Source organism: Canis lupus, chromosome 4, assembly GCF_003254725.2.
Source record: "Canis lupus dingo isolate Sandy chromosome 4, ASM325472v2, whole genome shotgun sequence".
Classification (NCBI taxonomy): domain Eukaryota; kingdom Metazoa; phylum Chordata; class Mammalia; order Carnivora; family Canidae; genus Canis; species Canis lupus.
This window is the reverse complement of record NC_064246.1, coordinates 40,268,546-40,289,745: the sequence shown is the minus strand read 5'-3', so window position 1 is coordinate 40,289,745 and position 21,200 is coordinate 40,268,546. Positions and strand designations below refer to the sequence as shown.

Sequence of the window (21,200 nt, the reverse complement as noted above, 5' to 3'; positions counted from 1 at the left end):
TCTCTCTGGGAGCCCTCCATGGGCCTGCGCAGGGGGCTGCCCTCTTGGCATTGACAGTCAGTGTTCCCCAACAGGGAGGGACCCTGTTGACATTTTGGGTAGGGCAATCCTTCCCTGTGTGGGAGTGTCCCCCACCCTGCAGGATGTTTAGGATCCCTGGCCCATCCCCATTCCACCCTGAGTCATTGTGATAATCAAATTACCACCCAAATTGGGTGGGACTGTTTGCAGTTTAGAATCCCTAGGAGAATCCCAAGCCTTTAGGAAAATTAGGAATGCCTGCCTGAAGAGAAACCTCCCACAGTTAATGTTTCCTGCCTCTAATCTGTTTCTCAGAATTGGAAAGGAGTCCCTACCAAAGCCATTTTGGTCCCATTTTGATAAAATGTCCCCTCTGTAAACCAGAGGAAGGGTGGGGAGTGGGGTGTTCAGGCTTCTTACTGGGGAGGTTGTGACCCAACTCAAACAATTCACAATATGCATGGTGCAAGCACCGGCCCAGGGGAACAGTATAGGCTGGTCTTGAGAGAGAAGGATGGAGAACTCTGGCATCTTCAATGTCTCCAGGGGGTGTGACACAGCAACAAAAGCACCACCCCTCTTCCTGCGTGGCCTCAGTAGGACACGAGTCTCTGGACATAAGGCAGGTACCCTGCCAGCGAGGGGAACAGGAAGCCCTGCGGCAGCTGCTGGGGAGGCCACAGGCTCCGTGGTTAGCCAATCCAGGATGACTGTGCTGCCTTGGGAAATGCATTTACCTCCCAGAGCCTCAGTTTTCTGATCTGTAAAATGGGACTGAAGCTCCTATTTCTTAGTAGTAACCTCCATGACACACCCACTAACAGGGCTTGGCCCTTCCTAGGTGCTCACAAGAGTAATCACTTTTTTCTTTAATGGGTTAGATGATACTGCCTCATACTCTGAGCACATGTTCTTTTCTCAACCTGCAGCTTGGTTTTTTAAGATCTGCCTCTGATGAGCTAGTTCATCATCTATCCGCAGCAGAACTGGAACCCGGCTCAGGCCCTGGGCTGTGGGGCAGAACCATGTGGTCTGGACCTCCTTGGCCAGTGGCTCTGAGTGAAATGGGGCAACGGCCCCTTATCTGCGCCTAATGTGCTTCTGCGTGAATTTTGGGGAAGGAGGGTGAGCCTTGCCCGGCAGGCTAGCCTTACTGGAGTGGAAAGGGTTGCTCAGCAGAGAGCCCAGCCTTTGGTGGGAATGGGCAGGCTTTTGTTTTCCACAGTGATGGAAGGCCAAACTGTAAGTCTTATTTTTCAAGCTGCATGCTCTGCCAAGTTGGCTTCCCCAGCTCTTGCTGGGATGGAAAATTGTACAGGGCTGCTTTCCCCTCCCCCTGCCTTTGTGCTAACAAGAGACTTGCTTTTGTTCTGCTGACGCGGCAGTCTTGGCAGAAAACTGACCCCTAGGAGAGGGCATGTGCCTCCCATGTATCCCTGCCCTTGGCCTTGGCCTCAGGGAAGAGTGAAGAGGCCGGCCACGAAGGGATGCTCTAGGGGTCCTGGGGCCCAACCCACCTCTCCAAGCAGCAAGTGGGTGTCCCAAGCAGGGAAAATGGGGCTGAGTCTCTGAGAACAGCATTTTCATAAATTCATGGGTGGAAATGGATTCCATAACCACGAAAGCTTTCAGGGGCTTAGGGGAGGGTCAGCTCAAGTTCTCCCCTGTCCTGGGAAGTTTTTTCACAGCTGGTTCTGCCTTTCATCCAGTAAAGAGTTACAATTCCCTGCTTTTCTTTCCTTCCTTGAAGGAAGGGCCTACATTTGAATCTAATTCAACTTGAATCTTCAGACTGATCATTTAAGTATGACTCTAAAATGTGAATTCTAAGAAATTCCAAAGGAGTGCCCCAAGATCCTGTTTCTTTCTTTTATAGAGAACCCGCTAGGTGCCAGGGAGAGAAGCTTTGTAAAGCAGGAGGGCACTGTCCCATTTTACAAATAGATAAACTGAGGCTCTGGGGCAGGGGGTTGTCACCTGCTTGAGGTCACAGAACTGCCTCTGAAGCACATGCTCTGGAGCAGCGCTAGTTGGCTGTTGGCAGTTGGTACACTGGGTTTTCTCCAATAGGAAACAAAAATTCCAGTGTGATTGCACACTTTCTCCGTGGAAGAGCTAAACACATTAGTTTTTTTTAGGCAAATGATTCTCCCAGGAGACGGGACCTGGCAAATACATCCATGCTGTCTCTAAATCCACTCAGTGATGCTAATATCTGGAAGAACCACTGGATATACTAACTGCAGAACCATGGAGTAGGGAGGGAAGGGTGGGCTCCTGTGTGACCCAGGGAGTCCCCTGCATCTCTAGGCCTGCCTGCTTCCTTGTCTGCAACATGGAAAGGATCCTAAGGGAACCTTCCAGCTCTCTAAACATTTGTGATTTAGGGAGGCTATCAATTCACTGATTATCGCTAATCCTCATAATAACCCTATCACTTAAGTAACATTATTATCTCCAATTTGCAAATGAAGAATGAAACTCTGTGTGCTAAAATAATTTACCAAAGGATAATAACAGTGGATCATGGGGCCAGCCAAAACCATGTCTGAATCCCAGCTCTGCTATTTGTGAAGACAATTATAATTTCTCTGAGTTTCAACTTCCTCATCTGTAAAATGGGCACAGGGTTATTCTGAAGACTAAACAAGGTAACGAATGTAGACCGCTTAGCCCCGTGACTGGCCTATGGTAGACATCCAATATTATTACTCAAAGCAATAACTCTGGTTTGGGTAGCCCATTTTTTTGAGCAGAAGCCTTAATGCTATTCCTTTGGTAAGGAATTTTTTTTGGGGAAAAGGAACACTTAATACCTTAAGGGCAGAAATCAGCCTAAGTGTGTCAACTCCCCCACAGTGCCTGGAGCACTGCCTAGCACTCAGAAGGGGCCTGGTAGCTGTGGCAGATAGGCCGGCAGAATTTCTAGAAAGGACTCCCAATGATGTTCTATCCTAATCCCCAAGCCCCAGAGCCAGCAAGGAAACAGGTATTTTACTTTTACAGCTGCAAAGAATTGAACGCTGTCAACAACTTGAATGAGGCTGGAAGTGGATTCTCCCCCAATCCTCCAGATAAGAGCCCAGCCTGGCCAAAATGATGACTTCTGCTTTGTGAGGCTTTAAACAGAGAACCCAGCAGCACCTGCCTGGACTTCCAACCAACTGAACTGTGAGATAATAAATGACTGTGGTTTTAAGCTGCTACATTGGTATGAATTCATTACACAACAAAAGCATAATAAAGATGCCACTCACTACAAAAACTTCATGAGATCTAATTATTCTCATTTTAGAGACAGAAAAAACTGAGGATCCTGGAGGTGAAGTATCTTGCCTAAGCAGATGGTGTAGCAACTAACCCCAAAGCCCGTATTCTTAGGCACTAATTTCTACAACGACTGGGACTCTGGCCATTAGGACAGTGCCCCAGAAAGCTGAGCTGAGAGATGTGGGGGTTGTCCTGGATCCCCTGGAGGCCCCTGCTGACAGCATGTGTCTCACCTACCTGGCAGAAAGGGAATGATCCGCTGTTTGGGGTCCTTCTGCCCTCCTTCCATGGGAAATTTGTCCAACATCTGCATCTAAACAGGGAGAGAATAGCAAAAACAGAAGCCTTTAATATGATAAATTGCACCTCTGACATTTTAAGGCAATTATGTGAAACATGTGATTTGATATATAAAGGCTCACTGTGTTCAGCTTTTCAGAAACCCAGACTAATGGGGAAAGCAAAGTCAACTGGACCTAGGACCTCCATGAAAACAATTCTCGATGTCCATAGCTGCCATATTAGCAAAAGCTCAGAGCTGAGAGAGACCATTCTCAGTTTTTTTGGGGGGGTTTCTAGCCACAGGAACTGAAACATGAACAATACCCCCAGAGCCACCAGAATTCCACTGACAGTAGGTCAATCTGTTTCCTAAGGATTGCAGGTTTTGTTAGGTAACAGACCACTGAGACTCAATTAATCTGGTTAGGTCTATGCCTGTGAGATCATTATGCTCCCCTACTACACACTAAGATTCCCCAGGCCAGTCCAACAGATAGATCTGTGCCTGGCTCTGTGCTAGGCACCTGGGGTTCGGAGATGAAAAGACTCATAGCCTAGAGAGACTGAAAAGGAAATGGATCATTACAGGGCGGTGTAGGAAGCACCTTCAGAAGTAGGGGCAGGCTGCTGTAGGGGAGAAAGAACAGGGGCAGAGTACCCAAGTTGGAAACCATTACTAGTGCAATAAATGCCTCTCTGATTGGATATACAGAATCCCAAGGACCTGTTGCTTGTGGTCTTGGGAAGTAACATACCTGGGGTCTCATCTTTAAGTTGGCCACAATGATACAAACTTGCAGTATTACTTTATGGATTAAAGCCAGGCAGGCCATGGTAGTGACTAAGACTGTCATCAGATTTCTGGTTCTTCTCCTGAGCACATGGTAGATTTGTACCTTCCCACCCCCTTGCAGTGGGATGTGGCCAGTTCAATGTGAGCAGAAGAGGTATGTGTCACTTTGGGGTGGGAGAGTTATGAGTGGTGCGTGATTCATTGCCTCCGCTTCTTTCTGCCGTGTGACTGGTCATACTCCAGACAGTGGCTTCTCTGCCACTGAGGGTCAGGTGCCCCCAACGACCTCCAATGGACATGCAGCCCGAGTGAGAGATGACCCCTTGTTGTATAGAGAGGTCTGTCATAGTAGCAGAACCACCCTATTGGTACCTGGGCCCAGGATTCAAGCAGAGCGAAAGGGAGTCTTGAGCCTCCTAAGTGATGGCTGGAAGGTTAAAAAGTCTGCTCATCATTTCACCTCAAGGAGAAAGTCACCCTGGCATTCAAGATGCCCCTCTGATAGAATGAAATAAGCTCTGAATAGCCCTTGAGAAATAAGCAGGGCTCTTACGTAGGGGGAGGGAGGAGAGGCTGGAAGAGTAAGAGAAACAGGTTATCATCTGTGCCAAGCATGGACTAGATTCTTTAGACACATGCTCTCACTAAATCTTCAGAATATTCCTTCAAGGTAGACATGATTAGCCAGGAAACTGAAGCCCAGAGAATGAAGAAATCTGCCATGGGCCTGTAGCCAGCAAGTGATGCGGCCAGAGAATAAAGCCCGTGGCTTCTCTGCAGTCATACCAGCTGCCTCTACGATGCAGTGAGAACAAAAATGCACTGCTCTGCAGGCCTGGGAAACAGGCTGGGGCTCCCTGCCCCCTTGGTGCAGTCTTCTGTGATACCCCCGGGTAGGCAGGGCTGCCTCAGCTTGGCCAGCACCCTGAAGGGCTGCCCAGAGGCTATGGTCTTATTTGTGGTTTCCCACTGACCCTAACTGCTGCGTGGTGACGGGAAATGTTTGGTCCACTGTCATTCGGCCACTGGTGAGGCCATGGCAGAACTGCTGGCAAACGCAGACTTCTTTCTTTGAATTCGAGAGCTTTTCGATGCCAGCACAAAATAGGCACTCAGTAAAAACTGACTAAAGCAATGAAAGCAAATGAGTGGAACACTTTGGGGACAGCTTCACGTGTTTGCAAGTGCCCTGGTTAATACTATTCATACTGCTAATATTAAATAATAATCAGTCACCACTACTGACATTTGTTTGTCAATTTACAGTCAGCAAGCCTTTCCACGCATGATTTTATCTGACCTTTACAGTAACTCTGTGACATAAATGTACACTTCCCATGTCCCAGCTAGGAGAAACCGGGGAGCAGAGAGAGGGACAGCTGCCTGAAGTCGCTCAGCTGAGTGGTGGTCCAGCTGGTTCAAGGACCTTCATCTAAATCCCACTCTCTTTCCCTAAGACCACTCTTGTAGGTGGCTTTGGAGTGTCACGCAAGCGTGAAAAATCAGCCTGAGATGAAGTTTAATATTCTGTGCACAAGTGAACAACACGCTTTCTTTTGAAAAGCAGGGTGATCAATCAGTCTCTGTCGCAGAGTCTTTTAGAGATTATTGGTTTTGCCTAATACCATCTTTTTTGTCCTTCTCAATTTTACTTGTTAAGAAAATGCTGGAACACCAATAAAGGGAACTCAGGAAAAAAGAAAAGGTACGCACCAGTTATCCATCCACCCTCCCATGCCCATTCTCCATTCTCCCAGCTTCCTTCTGAGCCTCCATCTGAAGGAGGCCCACTGAAGAGGTCTCCCTCCGAGCTGCCTGTGGTCTGAAACAGTCTGTCTTAGGAAGTTACTCTCTCGTCCCTTATCCTAACTTGTTTTTGCCCAGACAAGCATGGCCCAAAGAGCTGAAGTGTCTCCCCAAGTGTTATTAATTTGAGGCAGCAGACTTGGGTTTAAGGCTGTAAAGTCTAACCACAGATAGTACTCCTGGGGACCAGACAGTCCTGGGGTTAAGTCCTGATGCATCCTCACACCAGCTGTGTGTCGGGGGCCAGACTCCTCACCCAGGGAGCCTGCCTGATTCACTATCTGGGGAATGAGGACCACAGCCGGGTTGGCAGGGTCGTTTATCCGTGAATGCTGAACGTGAACCCTTTAGGGTCATAGAGGTGCTCAACAGCAGATCCCCCTCCTTGCACTCTACCCATAAAGAATACATTATTCTGAAAGTTATTTGGGAATAATTTTTGGTACTCTGTGAGGCTTTGTGTTTTTAGAAATTGTGTTAAATGGACTTAACATAAACCTTGCCATGTTGACCATTTTAAATATACGATGAGTGCCATTAAGCACGTTAGCATTGTTGTGTACCCGTCACCACCATCCATCTCCAGAACTTCTTCATCAGCTTAAACTGAAACCCTGTCCCCATTAAACACTAACTCCCTATTCTCCTCCCTAAGCCCCTGGCAACCACCGCTCCACTTTCTACCTGTACAAATCTACCTGTTCTAGGTACTGCATGTAATGGAATCATGCAGTATTTGTCCTTTGGTGTCTGGCTTATTTCACTCATCACCATGTCCCTGAGGTTCATCCATGTGGTAGCAGGTGTCAGAATGTCCTTTCTTCTTAAAGCTTAATAACATTCCATCATGAGGCCGTGTTTTAAGGATGGCAAAATCCCTCAGACTATCCAAGTACCCTCAGTAGCCAGAGCTCAAGAACTTTCAGCAATAATGGAAATGTTCTGTATCTATCTGCCCAGTCCCTACCTGTAGCCACTAGCCCTAGACTGAACTCCAAGGCTGAGCACCTGAAACACAGCTCCAGTGACTGAAGAATCAAATTTTTAATTTTATCTAATTCTTAATAATGTAAATAGCCTCACATGACTAGTGCCATCATCACCAACAGTGCAGGGCTAGACTCTAACACCCACTCTCCTCATTGAGCCATATCCGGTTTTATTTTACTTTCTTCATTACTCTGTCAATGGTTAATGACAATCTAAGATGACTATTTGCAAGGACAGGAGATCTCAGCCCTGTGAGCTATTTTGCTTTTGGTCTTAGTGTGCCCAAATTCACAAGCCACAAGCTGCATCTATCCAGAGAACTGTCATACTTGGCACCCACAGGCCACATTCCAGACACTCTGTGGGGACCCCCAGACCCAGGCTGTCTGCAACAGCAGGACCAGAGGCATGCCAGGCTAAGTCCAGCGGTAGACTGCTATCCTTGGAAACTAGAAAATCCCATGCCCCTCCCCTCAGATAATAAAAGGAAGTGGTGCTCGGGGTGAGGAGGACTGGAAACTGAGGAGGAAAATGAGTCAGTCTGGGGGGCAGGGAAGGAGAGGGAGCCACGTCAAGTGGCCACATTGCAAGCCTCCAAGGGGGATGAGAGAACACTCCATCAGCAGTTTTTAAGACAGCTTGTGGTAGAGAGAAAGGAGACATGCTGTCCAAGGAAAACAGTGTGGAAACTGGCGTGGAGGGCCACACGTGGTTTGTGTTAGTGGCAGACTGGACTTGGAGGGGTTTATTCCCTCAGCATCACAAAGCCTCACATCCCAGAAGAGCCAGAGCAGGCCATGGAGACTCATGCACAGCTGCTGGCTGGACAGAAGCCAGGTAGTCCTCAAAGCAGGACAACATATGTGGACCTGCCTGATGGCTCATTGTCTCTGGGGATTCCATCCCCTTGAGAAGCCAGTCTGGCTAAATGTTAGCATGCTCTGGTATCCGGTGGACATTCCACGTGGGGCCTGCCTCCCCTCCCAGCTATCCACCTCGCTTTTCTCCCTGCTGTCCCTTGGTCTAGGCCAGCATGTCCTACTCTGACTTCCTTACTGGTCTGCCTGCCCTCTGGCCTGCCCTAGCACTTCCTCACTGGTATGTGCTAGAGACCCGGCATACAATTGTGTAAAGAATGAATGAATGAATGAGTAAAAAAAAAAGTGGTTATCTGGTTTGGTCAGCCACTGTCTAGGAGAGGAGAAATTAGGTTCCAGGTGGCAGCAACAGGACTTGGACTGGGATTCAGAGGCAACTGACCAACACAATCTTCCTTCTTTCTATTTTAGAAATAAAGAACTGCTAACTACGTGGGAAAGAGCGGCTACGGTACTGCCTCAGCTACACTCTGCTGAGATGGCCACAGCTTTTCAGATGGAAGGGAAGGAAGATTCCATCAAGTGTGTACAACATGTGGGAGGCACTGCAACTTCAGAAGATAATGTCTGTGGAAAAGAGTGTGTCTAAGGACCCAGCAAAGGCAGTACTTGCATAAATATGGCTGGCGGACTGAGGCCAGCGGTTGGCTAGGATCTTGCTGGAAGCCGGCCCGGCTGGGCCAGGGAGTGGGAACTCTTTGGTTTGGTCACCCCTATACCCCCGGAAAAGACGAGAAAATACTCCCTTCCCTTTGGCCTCTGGGGTGGAGCATGGGGGCTTCTGGGCAGACACTTCCCCAAGCTCAGAAGTGCACGTGGGGCTGTAAAACTCTCATGGGGGGGGGGGGGGGACAGGTCATTCCTGTCTCAATTACGACGGGAAACAAATGACTTTTGCTCTGTGCATTGGGGCAGCCTCTCCTATCTCTGGATCTCAGTTCCCTTCTCTGGGGAGAAACGAAGGTGCAGATCAGGATGCTGCCTCCAATCTGCCTTTAGCTCTGGGATGTGCTGCTTCTAGGGAACAGCTCCCCCTGAAAGCCCCTGTCCCTACAAACAGCTCTCTCTGGGTCCCCACAGATGGAGTGTCCCTGTGTATAGGACACATGTGATGGTGCTTCTCCTAAGAGCTCCCTGCTGGGCAGAGCGACCCAGCTGGCTCCATGTTCTCCGCCACTGGAATTCTGCAAGATGCCCAGCTAAAAATCCTGCCTCCACACCTTTGCACATGCGATTTCCTCTTCATGGAAGCCCTTCCCTATTCTGCCGGCAGGTAGAACTCCTCACTTTTTGTCAAGGCCTGGCTCAGACGTCAGCTCCGCCAGGAAGCAAGCTCTGCCTAGGCTTGTTTGGGACAGAGGTCCCTCTCTGAACACCTGGGGTCTGGCTCAGCATGTATTTAACTGTGCCTTCCGTGAGGGAAGCCCGTGACGTCGGCCTGGGGAGGCACCATGAGCCAGTGGGAAAACTCGAGGGCAAAGGTCGCCTGGCACAGCGTAAAGTGGACCCCTCACACATCAGAGGCCATTTGTGAAGGGCTCCTGTTCTGCTCAGAGCAGCCTCTGCAGGAGAGGCTCTGCCTGCATCTAAGAGGAAGGGCCAAATGGGCCTCTGAAGGCCTGCTATAGGCAGAACTCTGAGGCAAACCTATCTTTGAGCAGTCAGACGTGGAGGCAAGACTAGGCCTCAAGGAGGCCATGGGGCTCAGTGTTTAGGAGCACGGGCTTCAGACTCAGCCACGCCTGGGCCTGGATCCCAGCCATGCTGCTTCTCGGCATAGAAAATGGGTACCTGGCATATTGCAGTAAATGCTCGCTGACACTCTCACTGTGTCGCTCAACCAAACCCCGTTTGCTCTAGGCACGGCCCTCAACTCTCTGGGCATTTGGGCCATCCCCAGTCCCCTGCTCAGAGGCCAGCTCCCTCTGTCACGCTCTGATGGATTCTCCAGTGTGGGCCCCGGTCAGGGCAGAAAGGGAGGTTCAGAGAGGCTGAGTGGCCTGCCCAAGGCCACACAGGCAGTAAAACAGAGGGCTGGGACCTGACACCAGGTCTTCCCATTCAGAGCACAGGGCTCTATCGCCTGCACCCTTGTGTGAATGAGACATGTGGCCGGATGTCAACTAGATGTGGCAGGCATGACGATCAGGGTCTGGCTGTTTTAAGCACAAGAGGGTTAGGAAATCACTGTGGAAGGTGAACTGTCATAAAGGGGACACTCTCGCTGGTGACCATGGTCTCTTTTCCCACAGAAGAGCCTGAGTCCTGTTTCCCCTTTTAACCCCAGGGAGCCTCTCTGCAGACTATTTCCTCTGCCTGAATGTCCTGCCCCATCCAGGAGGATCATTTATTTTCTTTTATCTATAGGCTATTTCCCCTTCCCTGGCAGCCGTTGTCTGATTTCTTCTGGGGAATCTCCTAATCCTTAATTTACATGCATTCTGGGATGCCTGGGTGGTGTGAGTGGTTGAGTGTCTGCCTTTGGCTCAGGTCATGATCCTGGGGTCCTGAGTTTGAGTCCCGTATCAGGCTGCCTGCATGGAGCCTGCTTCTCCCTCTGCCTGTGTCTCTGCTTCTCTGTGTGTGTCTCTTATGGATAGATAAATAAAACCTTAAAAAAAAATCTACACACATTCTACTCCAGTCCCTAGGCTGGCTCTGACCAGCCCAGCTACTGATCCAAGATGAACCAATGAGACTTTTGCTTAGATTGCTAGGGGTGTTCTTTTTCCTGAAGCCACTGAGCTGACCTGTTGGATACAGCTTGGAGCTGTGGCCACCACTGTGCCATATACCACCCTGCTTGGGCACGAAGAATGCTAAGAACTGGAGGAAGGCAGGTCCTCACTGACATTCTTGTCCCTGGATCCAGCCACACCTGAAGCCAAGAATGCTTAGACATCTGTTACATTTAGCTAATCAATGTTCTTTTTGAGTAATCCATTTTGACTGGGGTTCTGTCATCTGCAACTAAAACAGTTCTGACTAAAACAAGATCTCACAGCCAGTAAGTGGCAGCATTTGGATCAAAGCCCAGGATCTTAACCACTCTATTAAACTGGCATCTTCTTTTCCTCTTATCTTTATGCCGGTTCCTAGAAGCAACCCACGCCCATCAATAATCCCAACAGCTGACATTTGCTCAGGGCTTGACAGCCCAGAAACTCACATACATCATCACTTTAAAAAAAAAAAGCAATTGAGATATACTTCATATACCATAAAATTTACCCTTTTGAAGGGTACAATTCAGTGGTTTTTAGTATATCCACAAGGCTGTGCAACCATGACTGTCATCTAATTCCAGAACATTTTTATCACCCCCAAAAGATACCCAGTACCCACTAACAGCCTCTTCCCCTCCCCCCGGCTCTTGGCAACTACTAATCTGCTGTCTCTGTGGCTCTACCTGTTCTGGACACACATCAGCACTTCTAACTCCATATAAACCTTGTGAAGTAGCCACTAGAGAGAGAGGGGCACTAGAAGCACGGTGGCTAAGAATGTGGTATCTGGTGTCACCTGCCCAGTTTCAAATCCAAGTTGTGACGCTCACTAGCTGTGTGGCCTTGTGCAAATGATGTATCTTCTCTGAGCCTAAGATTCTACATCTATGTAATTTAATAAGCTTAACATGAAGATTAAATTAGTCATTATACCTAGATGCTTAGCAGTCAGTGCTCCAGAAATGCCAGCTGTTTCTATTGTCATTACCTCATGTTACTGACAAGGACAGTCAGGCCACAAAGGGGTTAAGGGACGTGCCCAAGGCCACACAGCACAGGTGGCTGGGCCCCAAGTCTCCTGACTGAGTCCTCTGCTTTTTCCATTACGCCACACTGGCCTAGCTGTTCCTCCACGAAAGCTTGGCCCTTCTCATACTCTTTTGTGCCAAGTTACTTTTGGAAAAGCCAAGGCTACTCGCCAGACGGGAGGAAGGGGAGGGTGGGATCATGATATCATCTCACTTTAGGGTATCACAGCCCCATGCTGGCCGGCCCCCTTGCTTGGTCCTTGGAAACAGCTGAATTTGGCTGGTGGGGTCCTCCTCTGGGATGTTGGGGGTGGGTAGCAGGCTGTTTCTAGGACAGCAGGACCCTCTGGAGCTCCATGACTTTTTCATGCCACCCATCGGGACTCTTTAAGGCTGGCTGAGGCACTGCCTTTAGACTAACAGGGAGGGGAGTCTGAGGCAGCTGTTTATGTTATAGCAAACCCCCAATTATTGCCAATTATGCTGAGTGGGGAAGAAAACCTCACTTTTAAGTTCTGGTAGAAATAAGAAAGTTGAGTCAGAACAGAAGAGTCGAGGGAGGACAGGCTTTGAGCCAGGGAGGCTCGTGATTATACTCTGGCTCAAGTGTTCCCAAATGATGTCACCTCGGGCAAGTCTCATCTGAACAAGAGGGACAGCTAATAACAGCTAATGTGGTGACTGAGACAGGCACGTCTTGATTGACTGTCACAATGAATGCGTGAGGAAAGTGCTTTCATTCTTAACATGCAGATGGGGAAACTGAGTGAGTCTCAGAAACATACAGAGGTGAACCAAGCTGAGACCTGAAAGGTAAAGCTGAGATTTGAACCTGGTCTGTCTAACCCCAGAAGTCAAGGTCTAAAGCCCTGGGTATGATGCCTCACTGGCTGCAGAACAGCAGCAATGAACATTTCCATATGTACTTCCAAGGCTTCACCCCCACCCCGCCCCCCCTGCCTGTCCTTGTCCAGACCTGCTCCTCCAGATGATGCTGGACCAAACCCCCTGACCCCTGCGGCTATAGCTGACAGGCTCGGAGGTGGACCTAGGACCCCTGGGACAAACAGATTCTCTCTCTCTCCTGGAGACTGGACTCAGTACCTAAAAGGCCAGAGTGCTGACTACAGGGAAGGATACCTCACCTGGGGAAATGAAATGCTACCTGGGGGATGTGGGGCAATGGGTTGGGGGAGGAAGCTGGTACAGAGGGGCTAGCAGGAAAACAAAGTCAGCTTCATGGGAGACTCTGTGGCCACAGTGACAGATGGCTGAAGAGCTGATAGGCCTCCGAGGGTCATTCAGTTGCTGGTTCTGGGGCCCTGTGAGGCCAGCTGCATTTCCTGCTCTGGGCTCCGTGGGGCACACTTGCCTCCTCCCATAAATCTACCCCACTCCTCTCTTCCTGCCTGAGCTGCCCAGGAGGTATTTGCTCAGTGTGGATATCCCTAATCCTCAGGATAGCATTCCTGATCATCATTGCCACAGTTCTATCATCTCGCTGTTCTCTGCCCACTGTTATCCTTTTTGGAGGTGTTAGGCAAGCAAGAGGCATCTTGGAAGCAAATTCAGGTAGTCCTCTCTACACAGACCGTACGTGAAAAGTCAGTGTAGAAACTTGCAAAGGTGTTTACCCAACATTCAATCTCTGACTTGAAGACCCGCTGTAATAGATCTGCATAGATCACCCCTGCTTCTGGGTAAGACGGTGTGGATCTCAGTCATTCTCAGACAGGACTGTAGCCCCTGTTTATTGTGTTCATCTTCCTTGCCTTTCCGCCAGGGTTTCGGCCCCTTCTTGGTCCCTATGCTGCTCCTGCCAAGTCTGTTTTAGATAGTATCTTAGCATCTTTAACATATAGTCTCTTTGTGTATTTACATGTTCACTGTAGACCAGAAGGAAAATATAATTTACATATGGTACTGTTTGATTTTGTTGCATTTTGTGAACACAAAACATAACGAGTTCAGTGCATTTTAATAATTAGGTAACTGGTGTCTCAGTTGGTTTACATTACGCAATGACTCTTGGCAGTTTGTTATGTAGGCGTTGGAGATTGTTTTAGTGATATTGGGGAACTGGTTAGAAGCACATTATTATCTCGCCTCCCCCCTTAAAATAATGAAATACAGATTCTGAAAATTCTTTAACCAACATTTTTAGGAATGGATTAGTTCCATACAACCAAGGCTGTGGTTAATATCACTCAACCTTCTGAAAGAACATGTGAGGTCAGAAGATAGGATGGTGTGCAGAGGACACTGTGTTCACTGGGACTTCTGGGAAGTGACCTTTTATTCCTTCCTGCTGAGTATAAGCCCAGAGGATTTTGTAACCCTGTGGGATCTGAGGATAAAGCCAACACCACAAAAGCAGTATGCAAGGAAGGAGCTGGGTGAGATGGTACTGTGGAAACCCTGGATCAAGCTGTGTCTGAAGCCAGGCAGGCTTTTTCTCCTGGGAAGTCAAACATGTGCTCCACAAATTTGTGGGTCATTCTTGCATAGGAACCATGTTAATTTCTGTATCATTTCAATTTCAGTACCTGTGCTGCTGAAGTGAGCAGCACATGAACATCATTTTTAAGTATGGGAAATAAAAAGGAACCCTATGTGTCCACTATGGGTGAGGGTCTAGGCTTTGATATCAAAATGGAAAGTTAGTCCAATTAAATTTTTTCCTACACTGCAGTTCATTGGACACTCCAAATCCTTACCTGGAGGTCAAAGAACTTGCTGTAGCGCCGGTAAATGGCCTCCGTGGAGCCGCTGGACCACGTAACCCGGATGATATAGACCTATAGAGAGAGAAAAAGCAGATGGACATTAACACCAAGGGAGCCCTTCCATTTCCAGGACTCTGGAGCAAAGCACAGGGTTATGTCAGAAAGACCTGGATCTGAGTCTGAGCTCTGCTGCCATCCAGCCATATGGCTTTGGACAAGTCATTTGCTCTCTGGGCCTCAGCTTCCTTCTCAATAACATGGGTATAACCCCCACCTCTGAGAACTATACAAAGGATTAAGTGAAATCAAGAATGGGAAAGCATTAGCACCCTGCTCATCTCAGAAGATGGTGTTATTTGCAGCACTGTAGGGATTTCCTGCCTTCCATTCAATCCAGAGAGCCGCAGGGCTGGCTATTTTTTGTCATTTTTAAAGCTTTGCCTTTTGTCAGAAGTCACAGAGACTGGCAGTGCTTAGCCCTCTCATAGTTCTCATAAGCTAAGCCATCAGACCTCTTCCACCAGGCAGGGTCCAGGCCAGGTCACTTCTCCCTCCAAGTCAGTTTCTGCATCTGTGAACTGGGCTGACAGCATCTGCTTAGCGTGACAGTGTGAGGATCTCATGTGACTGAGGACGGGGAAGCACTTCACAAGACACAGCCCACAGAAACACAATGTATGATGACAAATTTGGGCAGAGTGATGTGGTAGTAGCTCAGAGGCTCCTGTCAGAGGTGGTGTCTAATGCGGCTCTCTGCACACCACTGTTCACGGGGGATGAGAAATCAGCCCATGCATAACCCATTCTTGACTTGCACAAATGATCTGTGGCTGCAGGGCTGTTTTGACAATTAAAAAGTATATATGTGAAAGCTCTTTGGAAACGCAGAAAATGCTGTATAAATATGAGGGGTTCAGTGTCGTCAGAGGCCATGAGCTAAGGACTGGCTGGAGAGACACGACTTAATAGGCGAAGAACCCCCCCTCCCACCCAGCACACAGCACGTTAGATGCCAAGTGCCATTCACTATCCACGGTGATTGGTTGAGAAATGAGCATATGACCTGTACTGAACCAATCAGAGCCAGTAAAAGTCAGTTCTGGGGCTTTTGCTCCAACCCTTGAGAACGACCACTTCGCTTTTCTTTGAAATTGCTGGGCTGTCAGGATGGGAATCTGGAGCTGCTGGGGGCTGTCTCATCACTGCTTAGAAGGAACCTGTCTGAGAATGAGGTCAGCATCAGTAGATTTCTGTAATAGTCTGACCCTGAGGTCCAGCTCTGCTTGAAGCTCAATCTACTCCTGGTCTGTCAAGTTTCCTGAGCTAATAAATGTTGGGCCAAACCTGTCTTCTCAAATTGTTTTTGAAGCCGGTTTAAGTTGGGTTTCTGACACATGTAATCTAGTCCTGACCGATGCAGGATGAGAGGTGGGAAGAGCTCTCTGAAGCCTGGAATCATCACTGTGCACTTTGAAGGACCTGGAAACTTTACTAGGAAACTTCATTCAAAATGCGACAAAGTGGAGCAACTATGGGGGGCGGGGGCCAGAGACCAGTGTGAATGCCAGGGACTTGTGGGAGAAGGTTCTCCAGGTGAGAAGACATGAATAATGGGAACAAATATTAGGACAAGATGGGAAGTGCCCTTGAATGCCAAGCCAAGTTCACCAGGAATGACCTCTCCAAATCCAACATGCATTTTCTTTCAAAGAAGCTTGATAGAGGGGAAAAAACATGGGCTCTAGAGTCAAGAAGCTCTAAACTCATACAATTTCCTAACCCTCAGAGCCACAGCTTCCTTAACCACAAAATGGTATCAGCAAGTCTATCTCATACCAAATTGTGATGACTATTGGAGGTCAAGCTCTGAGCTCTTTGCCTAGCAGAAAGGAAAAGTTCAAGAACTTTTAGTACCCTGTACTCAGATTCTCCAATGCCTGCCCCACCCCTCTTCATAAAAACAAGCTATTTCAACATCAGGGATTTGGGCATCTGGGCTCACCGCCCCACCTCCCTTGTTTGTGCTCCCCGGTCCTGGGGGCCTCACAGAGCCAAAGAACAAGAGGTCAAGGCATCCTTTAGGAATCACCTTAGAAAGGTGATTTTCTGACCAAGAAGAACTGTGTCTCCAAAGCCATCTGGGTAGTTGTCATTTTTAAGACTTAAATTCTGCTTCAAGACTCCAGCATAGAGAGAGATTTTGAATGGCTACCATTTGTCATTCGTTTTTTCAGTGTACAACATTTTGCATGCCAGGTGCTCTGCTGGGTGCTGGGATATGAGGAGCAAGACACACCTAGACTTTGCCCTTTGAGGGTGGGAAGATGAGCAACAGACCAGCCGACAAGCAAGCATGTATGTAATTTACACGTATGTAAGTTACAGTCAGCGCTTCTGAAGGACGCCAGCACCTGCTGTGAGCGCACCATGGGGGAAGGCAGGGCAGCTGGGTGTCCTTGGAAGGGAAGGCCTATCTGAGGAAGCCAGCATTGAACAGAGACCTGAAGGATGAGGAGCTGGCCAGGAGAAGAGCCGAGAACAGAGTATTCCAGGCATTGAGAAGAGGATGAATAAGGATACAGAGGCCAGGAAATGCTGGACATGTCTGAGGTGTAGGAAGACTGTCACAGCAAGCAGAGCTGGTGAGAGGAGGCAGTGGCATCACGAAGGGCTTGCAGGCCACAGGGAGGAGATGGGATTTTGTTCTAATAAAGAGTTTCAAGGTGTGTGTGTGTGTGTGTGTGTGTGTGTTTGACATGATTTTTTTTTTTTAAATATTTTCCTATATATCCTTCTGGCCACTGTGTGAAAAATGGTTTGACAAAGAGCAGGGACACTACTAAGGAGGCTTTTCCATCACTGAAAGGGACTCAGCCAATCTTAGGGCCCCAACATCTAGATGAGTAAATTGAGGCCCAGAGAAGACCATACCAACAGTCCTGTCACTAGGGGATGCTTAAGCAAAGTCTTGATGACTATCTGTCAAGAACAATGCTAATACAGATGAAAAAAACAAAAGACTGATCATGAAAGTTTCATTGTTTTCCTAAAACCAAAATGGAAAAAAAATTCTTACACAATTCATTCTCGATCTCTTGTTTATAGTTTTTAAAGTTCTGTACATACGGTACAAGGACTCTGCAGTAGTCCTAATTGGTTTATTGGAATCAACCTCTGAGCACAATTTGATGTCTGCATTTTTAGGCACAGATAACTTTTTAATGAGAATTGTCCCAATGCAGTCCTTATCCAGGATTTAGGGGTGGGTGAAAGGGCACACCCAGTGGATTCTGATGCCAGCCCTGCTGCTGGGGGAGACTTACAGGCAACAACCTCTTTGGCCACAGTATCCTTCTCTTGAAAAGAGGGTTAGTAATTTCCCTTGAGGATTCACTGCAATCGGTAATATATTTGCCCAATGCCTGGCACACAGGAGGTATGCAAAGTTAGTAGCAGTTGTCCGATATGCCTGCTTATCTGGTACTCCCTTTCTTATCTTGGTAATTGCACCTAATTCCCTTTGGAATGTCACCCCTCTCCCTCCCCTAGTCTTTGTGATACGGAGTGGGCCCGTGTCCTGGGTCTGGCCAACCAGACTGTTGCTTATCCCTGGTCATAGCAGTGGTTCAGGGATGGGCATGTGACCCAAGCCAGGCCAATGAGACTCAATTCTTGGACTTTTGATGGCATGATCAGGGAAGAACCCCTTTTCCCCACCTCAAGGGCTAACTGGGAAGAAAACTATGTGAAAAATATCTGTCACACAGGAGCAAGCAGCCAAGAGGGAGAGAAGGGGCCTGAGTCCTGTGACATCATTTGAACCCCCAGATCCAACATCCTGGACATCACCGACATAAGCCCAAACCTTCACTTTCTTGTTTTTTTTTTTTTTTTTTTTTTTTTTTTTTAATTTATGATAGTCACAGAGAGAGAGAGGCAGAGACATAGGCAGAGGGAGAAGCAGGCCCCATGCACCGGGAGCCCGATGTGGGATTCGATCCTGGGTCTCCAGGATCGTGCCCTGGGCCAAAGGCAGGTGCCAAACTGCTGCGCCACCCAGGTATCCCTCTTGTTTAAGCCAGTTTTATTTCTGTTACTTGTAACCAAAGCAATCTGAACACATTTGACCTTGACTTTTAGATTATATCCCAAGCCCAGTTAACACTCATTGTCCTGACATTAAGGAATTAAAAGCAGACTTCTTCATGGCAGCATTATTCACAATAGCCAAATGACGAACAAAATGTGTTGTATACACACGATGGAATATTATTCAGCATTGAAAAGGGCATTCTGACTCATGCTATAACATGGATGAACTCTAAGGACATTATGCTAAGTGAAATAAGCCAGTCACGAAACACAAATACTATATGACTCCACTTACGTGAGGTACCTAAAATAGTCAAATTCATAGAAACAGAAAGTAGAGTGGTGGTGACCAGGGGATGGCGAGAGGGATAAGGAGTTAGTGTTTAATGGGTATGGAGTTTCAGTTTGGAAAGATAATAAAAGTTCTGGAGATGGACAGCAGTGATTGCATAACGGTGTGAATATACTTCATGCCACTGACCTGTACACTTAAGAATGGCTGCATTGGTACAATTTACATTTTATGTATTTTATCACAGTTAAAAAAATAATTTTTAACAAAATATTTCCTGCAGATTTATGTAGTCCATGTCATGTTCCCCTGGAAATGACACTGAAACTTTCTCCATGGAATAGCCCTCAAGACATGTGCTGCATATCCAGGAAAAGATTTATATTCAGAACATATTTTTACAAAAAAAACTCTCAAAACTCAACAGTAAGGAAACAACCAACACAATCACAAGATGAACAAGAGATCTGAACAGACCCTTCACCAAAGAGGAGATACGGATGGCAAATAAGTACACAAGATGTTCGACATCATTAGCCAACAGAGAAAGACAAACTGAAACCATGATGAGATATTACCACATATCTCTTAGAATGGCTAGAATAAAAAATACTGACAAACAAAAACAAGTGCTAACAAAAATGTGGGGTCACTGGAACTCTCATCCATTGGAGGGAAAGCAAAATGGCACCACCACTCTGGATGGATGGGAACTACTGGGTGAAAGGCTGTTGATAAGGATAGTCACACCATGTGAGAGTATCACCCCATGGATTACTTTCTTAGCAAAGGGAAGAATGTACCTTTTCAATGGAGATCTGGTGGTTAAACTCCAATGAGGTGATCAAAGCTAGCATTACCAAGAGAGACAAGCAAGTATCCCAAGGTGATACAACATGAAATATGCAAAATCTTCTATCAAGTATTGTTGCTAAAATGTTTAACCTGAATCTCAAGCCTCTTGACCTAAGTTCCAATTTATAGAAAGTAAAGGAGGAAGAGGAACAAGCTAAATGACACCATAAGGAAACAATCAGACAAATTCAGAATGTGGAATATTCTAGAAGTCTACTAACAGGGCATAGTTCAAGTGCTCTTCTCTGACTGCTCCCTTCCTACTAATATTAGGTTGGGTCTCCCTGCTGCATGTCTCCTTGGCACCCACTTCCCCATCACAAAGTCAATTATACTTTACTGCAATTGCTAGGTATCTGTTTTCACACTCGGCTCTAAGTTTTGTGAGAGGAGGGACAGTGCCTATCTCGTTCACTGAATGCTGTATGCCCAGTGCTGGGCATGATGGGAAATCTATGCTTTGCGAAAAAATCTGAAAGAAACTGAGATAGTAGGAGGTCAAGTGTTGCAGATAGCAATGCCTATGGGAGGCAGGCCTGAGGTCTATGGAAAGGGTGCTTAGCCCAGCTGTGTCTCTCAAATGTTCCCACAGGTTTGCCTATCCTCTCTGCTCTGTGCCCTGCTTTGCAACCCCTCCCACTGGCACATCTGCTCAGAGAGTCTCAGGGAGCAGCTGGGACTCCTTTCCTCTGGGAGTGAGGAAGCAGATACCACACTGGTGTCTGAAGGTCCCAGAGGGTTTCCTCTGGCTCCCGCCTTAAATCGGAATTAACCACCATGGCAATCCCTTCTTACTCAACCTCAGCAGCCAGGCCTGTGTGATTTACAAAGCCCAGACTCCCCAGGCCTGGGTTCCCATCAGGCTCAGTGTCATCAGGGCCAGAAGTGCTGGATTTCCTCACTTCCTCTAAGTCAGTACAGAGACGAACTGGTGGAAGTGGGGGCTGTGGGGTGGGGTATACGACAACCAGGGTGCTTGGGGTGGAGGTGGGCAGATGGCTGGGCCGTGGAATCTCCCAAATTCCCAAGAGCCTGAAGGTGAAGCTAACACACCTCACATTTTCCTAGCCAGGAATGGAGGTAAAGAAGTGCAGTGACCTGCCTGAGGTCACAAGCTCTATAAAGTTCAGAATGAGGGCTGTGATCCAGGCTACCTCTAACCCTGACGGCCTTGCTGCACCAGGCAATCATGCCTCCACCCCATCTGTCTGTAGGCAGATGCATGCTCATTCTCCTGTTTTTGAGAGCCCACCAGGAGGCTGTGGAGTTCAGGAGTTCAGATGGCCTTGATTCACCTCTGTTTTTGTTTCCAACTAGCTATGTGGTCTTGAGAAAGTGGTTTAAACTTTCTGTGACTCAGCTTCCTCTCTGTAAAAAACAGGAATCACAAGAGTATCAACATCAGAGTTGGGGTGATGATTACATGAGAATGTACATGCAG

The 21,200-nt window shown here is 47.7% G+C and overlaps 1 protein-coding gene across 2 annotated transcripts in view; it reads right to left on the bottom strand.

Annotated features, from left to right (window-relative positions):
- Positions 1 to 21,200, bottom strand: part of SH3PXD2B (SH3 and PX domains 2B) — a 100,773-nt gene that overhangs the window by 55,920 nt on the left and 23,653 nt on the right. For both annotated transcript variants that reach the window (XM_025434550.3, XM_025434551.3), the window contains exons 2-3: positions 14,512 to 14,592; positions 3,529 to 3,604 (exon numbers count right to left, since the gene is read on the bottom strand). In XM_025434550.3, the coding sequence (XP_025290335.1) occupies positions 3,529 to 3,604; positions 14,512 to 14,592 (157 nt within the window). The remainder of the gene's footprint in view (positions 1 to 3,528; positions 3,605 to 14,511; positions 14,593 to 21,200) is intronic.